General features: G+C 39.4%; 1 protein-coding gene across 3 annotated transcripts in view; it reads left to right on the top strand.

The window, feature by feature from the left end:
- Positions 1–17,449, top strand: part of CAMK4 (calcium/calmodulin dependent protein kinase IV) — a 154,153-nt gene that overhangs the window by 123,971 nt on the left and 12,733 nt on the right. For all 3 annotated transcript variants that reach the window (XM_064641470.1, XM_064641472.1, XM_064641471.1), the window contains 4 exons: positions 7,081–7,171; positions 8,259–8,333; positions 11,639–11,714; positions 16,733–16,859. In XM_064641470.1, coding sequence (XP_064497540.1) covers positions 7,081–7,171; positions 8,259–8,333; positions 11,639–11,714; positions 16,733–16,859 — 369 coding nt within the window. The remainder of the gene's footprint in view (positions 1–7,080; positions 7,172–8,258; positions 8,334–11,638; positions 11,715–16,732; positions 16,860–17,449) is intronic.

The raw sequence follows: 17,449 nt of genomic DNA, 5'->3' as shown, positions 1-17,449 counted from the left end.
ACTCCAGTTTCCCAGAGCAACCAGTAAAAGCAAGACAAGTGCGAAGAATTCGCTTTCTGCAAGATGTTTGGAGAAGCTTTCGCTGTATGGAGCCTTTCTAAGACTCCACTTTGTTGTTATCCAGTTACAGAAATCCAAAACTTGCTGAAATGCATCAGGAAAATAAGTCAATGTTGGTTTTGTCTTCTGCAGCAATAAAATGGTCCCAAAGCCAGTGTGACTGCAGGAAAGGAATGGTGGCAAAGGGAGGATGACGCTGTGTATACAACTTGATTTCACGCTTTCATTACTGAACTTTGTTGATGCCTATGGAGCTGGATTCAGACATTACCACTGATGGCATCTTTTATTTGTTTTTGTTTGTTTAAGTTCCTTAGGCAAGAATTATCAGATACATCTCTGCAACACTTCTTAAAACTATCCTTGCATTTTCAAAATTATTTCAATTCTTGATTTCTGTCCAGTGAAGAAAAATTTAACCCTAAATAATGTTTTTATCCTGTAAGCAACCAACACAGATAAGTGCACTTTTCCGTTATCAGCACAAATAAAGCTATCCAACATCCAAAGCTGAAGCATACATGATTTAAGATCCTGTTCTGCATTCCAAGTTGTGTGTTGCCTGAGAGATAAATCAAAGCACAGAAACAGGCTGCTCATGGCAGCCATATTACTGTGGCTGTATGTATTTTACATACATATTTTATTGTACATTTCTTAAATAAAGTCTAAAGAAGTTAAAGCAGTGGAATTTTACATGGATTTTAGTGGGGACGGCACCATTTCAAAACCATTCCTCTTTGACTTGTCGTTCAGGCATCTATACAGCTCATGTGCCAAAACAGTTTTAAAAACATGCAGAGAAACTGCATCATTTGCTCTGTAACTTTTGTGCAATTATTGGATGTGTGAAATACAAATCAGCTGATATATGCACAAGATATAGGATATGTAATAAGATATACATGCTCACTAACTATGAAATTTCGTGGATTTCTTGATTGCCTCAAGCTGCTGTGTCTTGTTTTCCAAAGTCTGCATCCATGTGGAATGTATGATTCCAGGTACATTTTTGATGATGCATTTTGAATGTTTCTCTGTACTCTGTAAGAATGATGATTTTTAGACACAAATTAACTGCTTCCAAATCTTTATCAATTAACCACATCTTATTCAAACCATATATAGCTGTAATCAAACCAAATTACTGTGCAGTAGCTTTCATTATACAACAACACTCTTTTGTCCAGGCTTTTGTAAGGGCTATAGAGATAGCTTAATTACAAGTCTAGACATTCCTGAAAAGGTCAGGTTGCTCATTCCTGAGTTGGAATAACAAGAGGAGTTTGAAAGCTGAAATCAGGAAAGTCAAGGCAGAAAATAAGAATGCATCTAGCATGAGATAAGAAGGATAGCAAACCCAACCATTCTCATAAGAAGAAATGCAGGTGAAAGAGACCTGTGGAAAGATGTCTGAGAGAAGGCAGCAGTGTTTTTGTCTTTTTTTTTTTCTGCTACTTTTCAGTAAAAGTTCAGCTTTAACTAGAAACCTAGCACAATGACTGAGAAGCCTAGCAGTGACTGAGCTATAAAATGGGAGCCTAAAATTAGAAAAAACTAAGTCAGAGAGTATTGAAATAATTTAGAAATTTTTAAAATTGTTTGCAGCTGGTGACTCTCATGGAACAATATTTAGAGAGCAAGTTTTAAAGGTTAAAATAATTTAAGAGATAACACTTCTGATGGAGGCTGGACAGAGAAACAGATATATGTAACAATCACTTCAGGAGGAAGAAGGGAGGAATTAACTGCCTGGAAATATCTGAAGTAAATAATGAAGGAAAAGAATATGAGACACCTGGCAGATAACAATATATGGAGGTCACCAGCAAGGCAGGTTTTTGTCCGGATCAAATCATGCCAAATTAGTCTGATTTTTTCTCAAGCAGGGTAAGAGATATTGTTAGTAAGGGAAGAAGAGAAGGTATCATATCTACTTGACGTGAGCAAAGCTTTTGGTACTTGTCTCATCTGACAGTCTCACAATGATTTAGAGAAATGTGATCAAGATGGTGTGATTTTAAGCTGGATGAAGACTGGTTGTCTGTACTGAGAGAATGTTTATCAGTGTGTCTTAAGATCAAGAGAGAAGTTCAGGAAATATCTTCTCTGGTCTGCTTTTTTAGTCTCTTTTTGACAACCTCAGATGATGGAATAGAAGGTACACTTACAGAAAATTTTAGACACCATAAAATTGGGGAAAGCTGGAGAGTAAGATTAGAAATAAAATAACTTCAGTAAAATTCAGTGTTCTTTTTGCACTGTCAAGGACAGAGGGAACAAAAAAGAAAGGACTTGAAAGTTACACTGGATCAAAAGACAAACAGGAGTGATATGTGTTGCAAAAAAATGGCAAATCGATTTATGAAGACATTATATATAAAATTTATCAGACCACAACTGAAATGCATTTTGCATTTTCAACACATTAGTGCAAGTTGACACTTGCCTGGAGGAGAGCAACAAGAATGACCAAAGGTCTAGAAAAGGTTGAGCAAACTAAGGTCCTCCAGTCTTCGATAGAAGACTAATTGTGTACGTGGTAACAAGTACTCAAAAGGAAAAAAGGTGGATAATCTGCTTTCTGTCTCTAAGGCATATAAGTAATAAGGTAATGGGCTTCATCCACTCCTGTCATGATCCCAGTAAATCACAGGGAAGTACTTTGTAGCAGTCGAGAAAGCCTAGACCTGTAATTGCCAGTGGAAATTGTGGATTCTCTAGTAGGTCTGTGAGCATAAATTGAACAAACAACTGCTGTAGATGTAATTGATGCTGCCAAGGACCATACAGAGGAGTAGATGATACAGGTTCATTTCAGCTCTACTTTTCTACAGTTCTGTGTAATGGGTGCCATAAATAAAATTAAGGGAAAAGGCTAGAGTTTTAAGCAGTCTCCATTTGTTCTTTTGTCATAAAATCTTTCAATTTAGGCACCTAAATTATTAAGGAACAAAACAAAAGAACAAAAGAAACTTACATCAGTTGGAAAAAAGCTTAGTAAAAAAAAAAGGGAAAAAAGTCTTTCTGCTGCAGTCATAAGTAGTCATGGCAATTATTCTTTCATGAGTTTCTGCCTTTATTCCAAAGGCCAGCATGAAGGCTGACTTCAATTTAACAAGTAAGTTCTGTAGAAAAGGGCCTGTATGTCAGACTTAGCGTCACCCGGTGTCATGAGGAGTCTGACCTCAAAATTTATCAAGAAGTAAGGAAGACTATGATAGTCAATTTTGCTGTAATACTTTTCTCCCAGATTATCTGAAATGCCTTACTTTTCTTTTATTGACTGGCATTCTTTATTGAAAATCAGAAGTGAAAACAGGACATTTTAGCTACTAAAAGAATATCACATAATGATCACATTTTAACAAGCATACCATGTTTAACTGTTCTACAGTGCTGTGCATCTATAAACTCTTTATTCAGCCACAGAAATAAAATGTTTTCCATATCTCATCCGTATCTCATAGGTGGAGAAAGTGATGTAATTCAGCAACTCTTAGATCATAAAGTGAGTCACTACACTGCTCTGGCCTGATACCTGTGCCCAGATCTTCTCATCTAATCATATTAAGAGACATAACATATGACATTAGTCATTAAGAGACATAGCATATAAAGAGTAGAGCAAAGGCTATCTGTTTTATGAGGAGAGTACACAATGCCCAAAGCTGTACTCCATACTGGGAGAACTTATGCTGCAGAGGCACTGCCTGCAAGGAAACATGATGTTTATTGAAATCAGTATGTGAGAAATATAAACTGAAAAAATTGCTAGACAAAGTGGATCATGCTAATTTAACTAAATGTGTTTCTAAGCCAAGATAGTTTAACTCAGAATGCTGTTTACACTTTGGCAAGATAATGTAATTACCAAGTAGCCTTCAATACCAGGAGCTACATGGGGAGCATATTGGGACTCATGAAAATTTGCAGAGTCCCAGAGTATCTACTAAGTAAGGAAGCAGTGCTGAAAATGGACACAGTCTCGCAAGATCCCTTTCAAAGAGGGTTGTGGAGCAGGGAACACTCTCGGTGAATGACAGGTGGCTCAGGCTGAAGGACAGCGAGTCACTGCATCTGCTGGAAACCTTTATTACAAGGCTGTCTGGAGATACTTTTTCCAGATACCTTTTTCAGATACGTTTTCCAGAAGTCCAGCCAGCTGTGTCTCCCCTCAGAGGGATGGAGATGCACCTTTCTAGCTGGTACTTTTTGTGGTTGAAGAATGGGATATCTGCATCAATAAAAACGCTGGGTTATTTTTGAGTTTTATTTTGTTTGTTTGTTTTTTTCATTTTGCCCTTTAGACTGTTAATTCACAACAGAACTATTCATCCAAATAGCCATCACAACAAAATTTGACATGGTATGGAAGATACAAGATGCCAACAGTAGGTTTTTTAAACCTATGACCTGGCAGCTTGAGGCAGCCCCAGCCACACATATGCCTTGTCCAAGCACAACAGGTATCATTTGTGCCCAAATATGAAGTCAAGAAGGAGAAACAGTGCAGGTGAGAGAGAGGACAGAGCAGCAGAGACTGATTTTAGGGTGTGTAACAACTGTGCCGGGATCTGTGTGACTGCAGAGACAGTGGGAATACAAGAGAAAGGACTTGAAGGTTACACCAGATCAAAAAGCAAACAGGAGTGGTATTGTGTTACAAAGAAATGGCAAATAGTTTTGTGAATACATTATATATAAAGTTTGTCAGGCCACAACTGGAATGCATATCAGAGGAATTAGTGTGGCTGGGCAGGAATTCTGGACTAGGATGCTGGAAAGATAAGGGGAAGTGAACTGCAGAGGTGTGCTGGCAGCTGCAGGCGTTGTGAAGAGGGTAAATAAGAGAGAGAGAGCTCAGATTATTGCAGTGACAGTGTCTGAAAGGCATGGGCTAGGTTATTGAGGCAAATCTCATTTGTTGGCACCCCCATCCAGTGAGTTCTCTGCAAATGCTGGGCTGGACAGAGAAGGGAAATTTTCCTGGGATATTATGAGTCTGTAATAAAAAAACAGTTCACACTCCAAGTTCAATACAAATCAGTTAAAAAGTCAGTCATGAAGGTAAAGTGTGGTTAGCAGATGTTGTCAGTTATGGTTCTTGCTATGTCTGAGAAGAAGCCCTGTGAGCCAGTCTCACTTTACAACTAAAAGGGAGGAAAAGTTGAACAGATTCTCACAAAGTTTTTCCCAAATTTACCTCCCACAAAAATGCTTTTCTGGGAAGACACAAAAATTTTGATGTTTTCAGCCTCACACCATAAGATGTTTTTAAGATTATGGGCATGTGTGAAAAAGGACCTGCTAAAAGACTTCAGACTTGGCTGGAAAAATTCTCTGCATGTATTTGGTCAAAGATTTTTTTGTAGGAATGAATGGGAAGTGTCTGCTTTCCACCACCTGATTGTGGAATGTCTGATCCTTCTCACTCCTACAGAGGCAGCTAAACTGACTTGCAGTGCATGAACACAGATCAGTTTAGATTTCTTTTTTTCTGTCCAGATTTCTTTTTTTCTGTCCACTCCATACTGATGTCTTTTGCTGCACTCCCTTTGTGCCACTATTACCTCTACACGTCAAACACATCACTGCTGCACTGTCGAAGCATCTTTTTAAAGTTATGCCTTCACTGGCAGATGAAGATATATTTTTATCCACGGAGGACATGGTTGTGTGCAGTCATGCAGATGTGGCTGCATTAAATGATGTAGTAGTGTGCAATCTATCAGTTTCCGTATATTGTTGCCTGGTTTTACCTTGGATAACTGATTGGCTATGTCATTGTAGAAAACACAGTTGGAACAAGCACTGTGAAGTAAGATAGATGATGAGGGTTTTTGACTGATCTCCAAAAGTCACACCATGGCAAGTACTGTGACTTCAGGATTTTAAAGAAAGTCAACAAAAAACATTTATTACATTATGAGAAACACACACGTAAAAAGCCCACACTATCGCTAAAACAATGTCCAAGGACAGAGCAATGTATTCTTCTTTACTGTTATTTAATCACTGAAAATTTATACAAACTAAAATTCCAGTGAGATACACAGTGAAGAGTTCATCTCAGGTGCTAACTCAAGTGCACACCATAGCTGTGTTGTCTAGGTGAATATTCAACCATTTGTCATTTGCTGCATAACTATGCACATGGATTGTTTTTCCTTTTAGAGTATAGAAATGCTACTAAAATGTAGTCCATGAGACTTTCAAATAAGATAGTTACCCTACCCTTAAGCATCTCTCCTCTAAGACTTCAAAGGTTTGTGTAGATGTTTTAGCAACAAGAAATACAGAATTTGTTACACTAGTTTATCCTTTTTTTCCTCTGTCAATAAATACATATATTTCTATCCGTAGCAGTGTAAGTGGCAGCCATATGTTCTAGAAATTTTCCCTTCCGTTAGTGCAAGGAAGGAATTCAGTGGTGAGTGAATTCATGTGTACTGCATGCGCTTTGTCAAGACAGACAGATTTTTGAGACTCTGCAGTTGAGTGATTTTAAAGCTCTCGAGAAGTCTGTGCAAGGGACCCCAAGTATTTTGTAGTTGGCCTACGATGTATACTGCATCCTTTCTACTCAAATGTGTCTGTTTAATAGATTAATAGTTATGTGACCATTTTCTTATCTCCCAGAATGTTATAATGTGAAGAAACTACTTTCCTCTGAGCCTGACTTTGGTATCTTAACATCTATTAGATTACTTCCTAGAAGCTATGCTTGCATTTAAAATTCAATAATACTTTCTGAGATGTTTTTGTTCCCAAATGGACATGATGCCATCTTTGCCGTCCCAAATTTTAGTTTCCTATTCAGATTACAGTATGCATCCAAGGATTCTATGCTGAGCAAGTTTGCAGAAAAAAAGCTTCTGAAAATTAGTTAAGTAACCCTGTGTCACACATATATCATATACTAATCTGCTGCTAAAGATTATTAGAAAGATGTCAACTCGTGCTTGACCATAGCATCTTATTCTCACTTAAATGTTTTGACTTTCTCTTTTTTTTCAGTACCTGCATGCAAATGGGATTGTGCATCGGGACTTGAAGCCAGAAAATCTACTCTATGCAACACCAGCTCCAGATGCACCACTAAAAATCGGTAAGCACCATTAAATATATGCTTCCCTAATTCTTTTGTGTCAGTAATATGTGCTAGCTGATGTTTGGAGTACATGCATCTCACAATCCCTTTATTTGAAGCTAATGCTTGTACTCAAGTGAACAGCACATTACTTCTTTGGCAGCACAACTGTGCATGGTAGTTTCTAAATCAATAAAAAACTAGGTGCTTACAGAATTTATACCGAAAATCATGCAGAAAATGGCAGAGAATAAAGCAGTATTTATAAAAGTAAACACTATTTCTGATTAGATAAATAATAATACATAAGCAATAGCTGTTTGGGGACAAGTGACCTATTTTTATGCTGATATTTGAGTTAAAACATTTCCTTTCATATTCAGTATAACAAAGTAGATATAATTTTATTTTGGGGTTTTTAAGGCAAAGATGTCATCATTCATACTGAAATTTGAATAAATCAGTTTATTTTCAGTGAAAATTAAGAGTTGTGAAGACTTCAGTTTTTAAGAGCTTTAAAAAAATGAGTCATGCAGGTACAACATGTGATGCCACAATGGCCCTTGCTGTTTGAGTAGTAATACAGGGTGGAAACTCTGCAGAAAGGATGATCAATACTTCTTCTGTCATCATCTTCATGCCCCCAGGCTTCTATCAAAATACTGCTGGGATTTTGTCTTGCAGGGTCTGCATACTCTGACCTTTATCCAAGAAATTACTGATGCAAAATTTTTTAACTCGCAATTATTCTGATAATTTTATTGGATTACTCACAGAGTGGAAACTGAATATATACCTAAAATGCATTTCTGGATCTCTGCTTGTATGCCCTTAGGCGTCCCACTGTACTGGCTTTATGTAGTCTCCAGAAAAAAATACAAGCTACGTTTCTGTCATGGAAAAGACAGTAATGCTCATTGTACAGCAAATTTTGCTTCTGGATTGCAGTCTGGGTATATTCTTTAAATCAATGCTTATCTCTGTATATGACAGTACTGTTCACTTCATGCATAAATGTTCATTTAATTGGTTATACAATGGAAAAAAACCCCCACGTTGTTTTACAAGGAAATAAGAACATTAATATTCCTAATTATCTTAACAGCTGACTTTGGACTTTCTAAGATTGTGGAAGATCAGGTGACCATGAAGACAGTTTGTGGAACTCCAGGGTACTGTGGTATGTTGTTTCATTATTTGCATTTGCTTTTATAATGGTAGAGGCAAATGAAAGAGAACACTGGAGAAGACCATAAGATTATTGTTATCTTGTAGCACAGCTGATAATGCAAATCAGGTGATATATCCATGTACCTTGTATGACATTCTCTGCCAAGCACACACAGGTGCCAGTCATGCTTTAGAGAAGCACCTAATTCCTGTCCACTTAGTTTCATAAAACTATACTTTACATATTAGTGTTTAATGTTCTGGTTGTCTTCTCTTGAGACAGTTATACTACAAATGCTATACACCTGTAGTTAGTATTTAGCCCTTTTTATGCCTGTCTTTGTATATGATAAAAATAGTATATAAGGCTTATTCCCATAGAAGAGCCCTTAGAGTCAGGACGACTTGGTGGGGAGGGTTGAGGGTGAATATCTCTGTGGAGAAGAGAAGAAAGGAGCTTTGTGCCTCTAGTCATGGACCTGTGATCCTTGGTTTACAACCCAAGTTAACTGCTCATACAGAATTCCTGGTGCCCAGAACATATTCAAGTATTACTTTCCAGAACTAGAGGAAACCCAGGAGGAATGCTGTTGAAATGCCGAATTAAACTATGAATAATTGGCAGTCTCAGGCTGCTAACTCCCACATCCTGCCCACCCAGCTATCAGCAGCTTTTCCAGAAAGGACACAGCAACAAAAACACATACTGAAGTCTGGATACTCTGGCATCAAGACTTGCCAGTCTACAGTTCCTGAGATGTGCAGATTGATGCAGAGGACTGAAAGCAAAAAGATGGTCACGAAGAACTTAGTTTACTGCAACACTGTGCTTTCAGTGAACTTAATAAGAGGAGCGTAAGTGATTTCTGACAGTAGCACATAAAATTAAGCCAGTGCAGAGCAGTGATTCATGATCAGTCTGTTACAGGAAATATCTAAACTCACAGCAATGTGTCAGACAAATCCATTTACCAAAAGCAAACTTCTGGAAAAGACCTGCTTTTCATGGCCATGCAAGAGTAATGCAGGAAGGGGAAGAGATTGCATACGTCCTGCAGTGTTGGTGCATGTAGGTACAACAAGTCCGCTGTCCTCTAGAAATATGACAGCCATCCCACATGCATCATAGATCCAGTGGGACCAAGGTCCTCAAGGTGTTTCTGTCAGGCTGCTTGGGCAGACATTTACTCCTCTTTACCATTGCAGAGCTGGAGTCGCCCAAAACTGCCTGGCCTTTCTGTCTGCTCCTCAATGCAGCAAAAGAAATTGCCTGAAGCGATCTGTCTTTCCTTCCAATTAAAACAGAATATCAAAAATAAAGCCTAAATAAAATGCTAAGTAAATGGAATCATAGAATCGTTAAGGTTGGAAAACACCTCCAAGATCATCAAGCCCAGCCTTTGAACACCACCATGTCCACTAAACCATAGCACTAAGTGCCTCTTCCAGGGATGGCAACTCCACCATCTCCTTGATCAGCCCACTCCAGTGCTTAACCGCCCTTTCAGTGAGAAAATTCTTCCTGATCATTAACCTGAACCTCCCCTGGCACAGCTTTGAGGCCATTTCCTCTCATGCTATCTCTTGTTCCCTGAGAGAAGAGACCAACCACCACCCTGTTACAACCTCCTCTCAGATAGTTGAGAGAGTGATAAAGTGTCCCCAAGCCTCCTCTTCTCCAGACTGAATACCCCCACCTCCCTCAGCCACTCCTCATCAGACTTGTGCTCCAGACCCTTCATCAGCTCCATTGCCCTTCTCTGGACATGCTCCAGCACCTCAATGGCTTTCTTGTAGTGAGGGGCCCAGAACAGGATTTGAGATGTGGCCTCACCAGTGCCAAGTACAGGGGGACAGGCACTTCCCTCATCCTGCTGGCCACAGTATTGCTGATCCAAGCCAGGATGCCATTGGCCTTCTTGCCCACCTAGGCAATGCTGGCTCATGCTCAGCTGCTGTTGAGCAGCACACCCAGGTCCTTTTCCACCAGGGAGCTTTCCAGCCACTCTTCCCTCAGCCTGTAGTGCTGCTGGGGGGTTTTGGGACCCAAGGGCAGGACCCGGCATTTGGTCTTGTTGGACCTGGCCTTGTGCCCTGAATCCAGCCTGTCCAGGTCCCTCTGTAGAACTTTCCTAATCCACACCCAACTCGGTGCTTTCTGCAAACTGAATGGCAGTGCACTCAACCCCCTTGTCCAGATCATGGTAAAGATATAAAACAGGACTGGCCCCAACACTGAGCCTTGGGGAATCCCGCTAGTGGCCAACCACCAGCTGAATGTAACTCCATACACCACAGCCAGTTTTTTACCCAGCAAGCAGTGCACCTGTCCAAGTCATGAGCAGCCAGTTTCTCCAGAGGATTGCTGTGGGAGTCAGTCTCAAAGGCTTTACTGAAGTTCAGATACACAAGAGACACAGCTTTCCCCTCATCCACCTGGCAGGTCATCTGGTTATAAGAGAATATGAGGTTGGTCAAGCAGGACCTGCCTTTCCTAAACCCATGCTGGCTGGACCTGATCCCCTGGTTGTTCTGTACTGGTCCCCTGGTGTGATCGCTCTCAAGACAATCTGTTCCATGACCTTTGCCGGCATCAAAATCAGGCTGTAGTTCCCTAAATCCTCCTTCCAGACCTTCTAGTAGGCAGAAATCACACTGGCTTGCCTCCAGTCATCTGGGAACCTCCCCAGTTATCCAGAGCTGATGATAAACGATGGAGAGTGGCTTGGCGAGTTCCTCTGCCAGCTCTGCTAGTACCCTTGGGTGAATCCCATCTGATCCCATAGACTTGTGAGTATCTAAGAGGCACAACAGGTCACTAACTACCTCCTCCTGGGTCTGTTCTGCTCCCCGTCCGTGTCTGCCAGCTCAGGGGGCTGGTTGCCCTGAGGATAACAAATCTTTATATTAAGACTGATGCAAAGAAGGTACTAAGTACCTTAGTCTTTCCCTCATCCTTGGTTACAGTGTTTCCCTCTTCATCCTATAAGGGAGAGATTTTCATTGACCCTCTTTTTGTTGTTGATGTATTTATAAAAGCACTAAGTAAAACAGTGTAGCTTTCAGTGGTTCTTTTCACAAACCTAAAAAGCAATTTGAAACCAAAGTCCACTTTACATTTTATTGTGGCTCTGCTTGGGCATAACTTCTTTGGTTTTATATTCAGTGAAGGGAATCATTTGCCTAATTGAGGGCTTAAAGAAACAGATCCTACCTTTTTAAGAGGTATGAATGTTCATGGACTTTAATTGACTTTGTGATTGTTACTTCTTCATTCAGCTTTCATCTTACTGACAAGTGTTTTGTCATCTGCAGCACCAGAGATACTGCGCGGATGTGCCTACGGCCCTGAGGTGGACATGTGGTCCCTGGGAATTATCACCTACATCCTGTAAGTGCAGAAGGTGCTACAGAGCAGTTAATTTGTTAACACCTGCAAGATTTTATGATATTATGAGCTATACCATTGAAAAAGACAAGATACTGAACTTTAATTATGATATTCCTAATCTTACTGAAGTAAGTTAAATCCTAGAGAAGCGTGGAAAATACTCAGGTTATGTGTTTGATAGATATAATACTCCTTCCTGAACAACAGGAAGACCTGCACAGAATCATGCTGTTAAAGTAAATGAGTAGCAGTGAAGATGCTGAAAGCAAAAATACAAGCATGCAAGTGTCAGAAATCATTGGAGGCTTCTTCTCATTCACATAAACTGTGAGAGATCCTAAGTTGGTTCTTGACTACAGATGAGACAACAAGAAGTTAAGGTGCTTGCAGTAGTTTCACAGTGCCTGTGAATATTCTCAAATGCAGCTGTCCCACCTGTCAGCCACAGACACTGACAAAGCTGCAGCTGCAGCATCAGTGTTGCTGTCTCATAGCACCTCAGCCAGGAGGCAGGGAACAGCCCTGGACTCTCTGTCTGCAAATCAGTCTGATGGGTTAATGTCGAAGTGTTCTTTTTCTTACAAGATAACAAAAGACTGTGTTGAAAAAGGGGTATGAGCAATGCTGACCACACGTTTTTTAAACAGTTGAAGTTGCAACTATAGACCAAAATTTTCAAACAGTTATCTCTAAAGGTAGGCATTTGTGTCTACATCTTAGTATGGCTAGTCATGATAAGCTGGTAAGCATTGTAATTACTTTATTGTGTCATTGAATCTTTCAGAGGAAGATTATTGAGAAGGGAAAATTTTATATAATATATTGATACTTCCCTTTATGGGAGAATAAATAACTTAATTTAGTCTCTTGACAATGACGATGATAAGATGGCTTCTGTAGTTATACACAATACTTGCAGGATGCCTTTTAGGAGAAGAAAATGAGATTTTACATATGTACATTAAAGATATGGAGGATTTTATACATCTGGGTCATTATGTTTCCCTTACTAGGACTCTTTAACTGTGTCCAGCAAGTACAGTGTGTAATAATAGAATTATTTTCTTTTTGTCTTTTGCAAAGAAGTAATTGCATTCTCTAGGATTTATACTAAAAGTTCATGTAAGCATATGTAAACCCTCTGATGGAAATATCAGAAAACATCTTTTGTTGTGTATATAAGCTTCGTATAATTCACAGCTCTCCTTTGATGTACTGGTAAATAATAGGCTACAATACTTCCATTTCCCATTTTTTTATCTTCTCCATTTTAAATGTGACCCTTTGTTTCAAGGTCTGGTTTAAGATCCAGACCTTATGTAAAAGATCACATCTCAGAAATTACCTGCCAGGTGCTCATTTCTTGTCAGTTCTGGGGTTTCCACACATGGCAGAGAGATGTGAATGTTGTCAGCAAGGCTGTCCTAAGATTAGAGAGATGACTTTTGTTGGCCCTTTATAAAGCCACTTAAATTAAGCTTTGGTCTTTTCTAGTTATTCAAGGCTTAAAGAAGTTGTTGTACTTGAAACTGAGCTCCTTTCTTAAGCAGAACTTGGTTTCAAGTGTAGGCAAGCTCCAAGCAAGAACAGAAATCAAACTCCTATTTGAATATATGGAGTGGCATTTGCTATATGCAGCCTTTCAAAACCTTCCAGCTGTTCAGAAGATGCTCCCAAAACATATTAAACTTCTGCACTGGTGTAAAAACAAATGTGTGAGTTGCTACTCTGAGTGGAACACCGCCAGAATGGATATTCTTCCACTTCTGAACATGAGCCAGCAGTGTGTCCAGGTGGCCAAGAAGTCCAAGGGCATCCTGGCCTGGATCAGGAACAGTGCGGCCAGTGGGACCAGGGAAGTGATTCTTCCCCTGTACTCAATGCTGGTGAGGGCACATCTTGAGTACTGTGTCCAGTTCTGGGCCCCTCAGTTCAGGAAGGATATTGAGGTGCTGGAGCAGGTCCAGAGAAGGAACGAGGCTGGTGAAGGGACTCAAGCACAAGTCCTATGAAGAGAGGCTGAGGGAGCTGGAGTTGTTTAGCCTGGAGAAGAGGAGGCTCAGTCTCTACAACTCCCTAAAAAGAGGTTGTAGCCAGGTAGGGGTTGATCTCTTCTCCCAGGCAACTCTTAGTAAGACAAGAGGGCATGGTCTTAAGCTGTGCCAAGGGAGGTTTAGGTTGGATATTAGGAAGAAATTATTTACAGAGAGGGTAATCAAGCATTGGAATGGGCTGCCCAGGGAAATGGTAGATTCACTGTCCCTGGAGGTTTTTAAGATGAGACTGATGTGGCACTTAGTGCCATGGTCTGGTAACCACGGTGGTAGTGGATCAAGGGTTGGACTTGATGATCTCGGAGGTCCCTTCCCACCCAGCTGATTCTATGATTCTATGATTCTTCCTCCTTATGATCCTTCCTAATCCCAATTTGAAATCCAATTTGAAGTGCAGGAATAAGCCAGGCAAAAATCCACTTTGCTATATTTTCCTTTTAGCTTTAACAGTAGTCCACATTTAAAGCTCTGTGGGTCAATATGGTCTGGTGGTACATGTACAATAACTAACTCATTAATCCTGCAGCCTAAAGGACAGTGTTGCATATCTTGGTCTCATTGTTTAGTAGAAGGAATGCTCTTCAGTACAGTCCAAAAATTGCCTTGCTGTATGTGCCTCCAAACTGGAATGGATGTAAGAGCAACAACCATGTTACAGAAGATCTCCATAAAACTTCTCATTAATCTTCTTGTTAATCAAAGTGGACCTAGCATTTGATTAAGAAAAACTTTGACACATATTTTGACTGAACAGTTTTTCCTGAGGCAAATTATATTAAAATCTATTGATGACAATTGTCGTAATTCCAGAGAAGCCACATGTTACAGTTTTAAAAGGCAAAAAGAACAGTCCTTGTGTATTCCTATACTAGAAATCCTTCAGTATGTTTGAGATGCAGATAGAGGTCAACAAATACAGAGGCTTTGCCTGTAGTTGAAATTGCATGGATTTAGTTAAAGATGGTTTTTCACTAACTTAAAAGGAGATAAAACACCATTTGGTCATTTTTAAATTGTTTTTGTAGCTGTTTGCATTGGTTTTTTCTCTATTTGTATGTAATTGATATAAAATGAGTCATCACAATAAAATGATATTTCAAAATAAAATTAAATGAAGAGCAGCTGCATTGAATCTTACTGTGCTTTAATTAATCTAATTTGAAATCACACCTCTAGTTTTATTCATCTCATTTGGCATGTAGCAAAAAAAATCTGTCTGCTGAAATGGATTTTCATTTTAAGTAGAAGCATATCTATAGAAATTGTAAAAAGACAAAAGGTGATAATAGTGAGTTACAATGAAAGTAGAGAAAACTTAGGAGATTTTCAGTGCAGTCAGATGAAGTCTTAAACATACTGTGTGTATGTAAACGTACTGTGTGTCACCCGGTATCCAAAATCCAGTTTGGGCTGACCCAGTGAGGGGCCCAACAACCCTTCTCAGCAAAGATGTTCCATGGGGATGACAGTGACCTGATGCAAGTCCAGAAATGGTAGTGGGACAGGAGGCAAAGAGGAGGGCAACAGCTGGGGTGCTGTGGCCAGCTCCCACCTACTGAAGCACATGGTGTTTGGAGGCTGGATCCTGGTGTTTTAATCCATCTCTGCCAGACCTGGAAATTAATAATGTGCCCAGAAGGTGCTTACAATGAAGTGTTTCTCCTCTTCAGCAGTGGAATGTGATGCAACTGTTCATCCACAGCTATGCACCACTCCCAAAACCACATTTCTTCCTTGAGTGTCAGTCTCCTGTTTCAGGACAGTAAGCACATTGATTGGGTTTAGAAATGCAAAACCAAGTTAAACTATAAAGTTACATTTTGTAGACTTCTTGCTGTCTTGATCATTATATCTGCTGTTGTTTTCCTGTCATCATCTCACTGCTTGTTGCATTTTCTAGAGGCAGAGTAGCAGATAGACTTTCTGTTTAGCTCAGATCACATTCTGGTTGAATAGGAAATTCACTTAAAAATATCTGATTATGTGTGCAAGCATGATTAAAGCAAAAGGAAGCAATAAAAAAGGACATTATATAAGTGGAAACCACTTCTGTGGGTTTGCTTTTCCTGAGGCCAGCAGTGTGGATCTGTGCTGGGATCTGTATTATTCAATATATTCAAAAATGCAGTCATTAGTGAGATCACAACATTTCTTGTTTGTATGTAGGTTACCTAAGTAAAGATGTGGGGTGATTAATAAAACCTGACAGAGGTTTTTACATTTTGTGGATCATAGGATGAAAGAATGTACAGGGATGAACATAATCAAAAATCAGTCCTAACTGGATATATAAAACCTTCTAACTTCACAGGTAAAATGAGGTTCCTCAGCTAATTCCTATTCATCTGGCAAGAGTTACAAAGATTCTGATAAACACTCTGTGATCACATTAACTCTGTGCTTGTAAAAAGTCTAAAAAAGTAAGGTCAGAAAGTTCTAGCAAAGAAACTAAGACTAAAATAGAAAACATCATTACACTAATTTGTAACTTAGTAATGTGCCCATTCGCACCCACTTCAAAAAGGCACATAGTGGGAGAAGCTTGTGAGACAGCAGTGATGAGCAAAGGTTTCAGACTGAGGAATAACTGGTAGTTCAAGTGACTTCAGCCTGAGACCAGCAGAGCAAAGAGCTGCTAGAAAATATTTATTAGCATATAGAAGGTATACAGATACCAACTGGTGTATGGCTACTCTTACGGTAAGTGCCTGTACTAATAGTTCCAATTAAAGACATTTAAAATGGCAAATTTACAATTTGACCAGCCTTTCCCAGTGCTTATGAATACTTTTGACCACATTTTTCTCTGCTCTGTAGAATTAGGAGTTCATGAGTACAGCCAGGTCTGGTTTTCCAAAGGGGTCTACAGAATACAAAGTAGGGAAAAATAATACCATGAATTGTTCCTAACAATCCAAAGACTAATTAATCTTTGATAAATTTATTTCTTTTTTATCCTTGCAGACTTTGTGGCTTTGAACCATTTTATGATGACAGGGGAGATCAGTACATGTTTAAGAGAATCCTGAACTGTGAATATGACTTTGTGTCCCCCTGGTGGGATGATGTGTCTCTGAATGCCAAGGATTTAGTAAGTAAAGCAAAAATCAGATCAGAGTATCTAGTATCACTTCCACTGAGTCAATTTTTGGGGTGGGGGAAGAATAATTGGTTAATTAATTGTTCGTACAGCTCCTTGCTTTTCTTTTTGTCTTTGACATATTAGGGTGCTGTTAAATATCTCTGTTAGTCCAGTGCTGTAATTTTGCCCTCAAAACCATGGATGTTCAGGTCCTTCTCTGAACCAGCCAGATTGTTAGCAGCTGTCACAGTGTTCATATATGCCTGCCTTTTTTTCCAGCTCTGAAGCTCATTCCTCTTTTCTGGACAACAACCTTCAGGGGAAAGTAAAAACAAGCCCTTTATTTTTTTTCAGTTTTCAAGACTGAACTTTAAGGAAAGAATATTAAAGGAAATGAAACTTTTTTCCCCCCTGCCTTTTCTGACAGATTTTTCTGTCCATTTAAGCTTTTTTCTCAGTAGATGAGAGAAGGCTGATTACTTTTAAATATGGTCCATTAGCAAAATGCAAGAGCTGACATGCTATCTACACTGTATTCTTTCATTACTGGATAAAGTAATTTGGATTCAGGAGATGCTGATCTGCAGAGATAGGTATGC

Source organism: Pseudopipra pipra, chromosome Z (assembly GCF_036250125.1).
Source record: "Pseudopipra pipra isolate bDixPip1 chromosome Z, bDixPip1.hap1, whole genome shotgun sequence".
Classification (NCBI taxonomy): Eukaryota; Metazoa; Chordata; class Aves; order Passeriformes; family Pipridae; genus Pseudopipra; species Pseudopipra pipra.
Note: the sequence above shows the minus strand (reverse complement) of the source record. Positions and strands in the feature narration are given on the sequence as shown.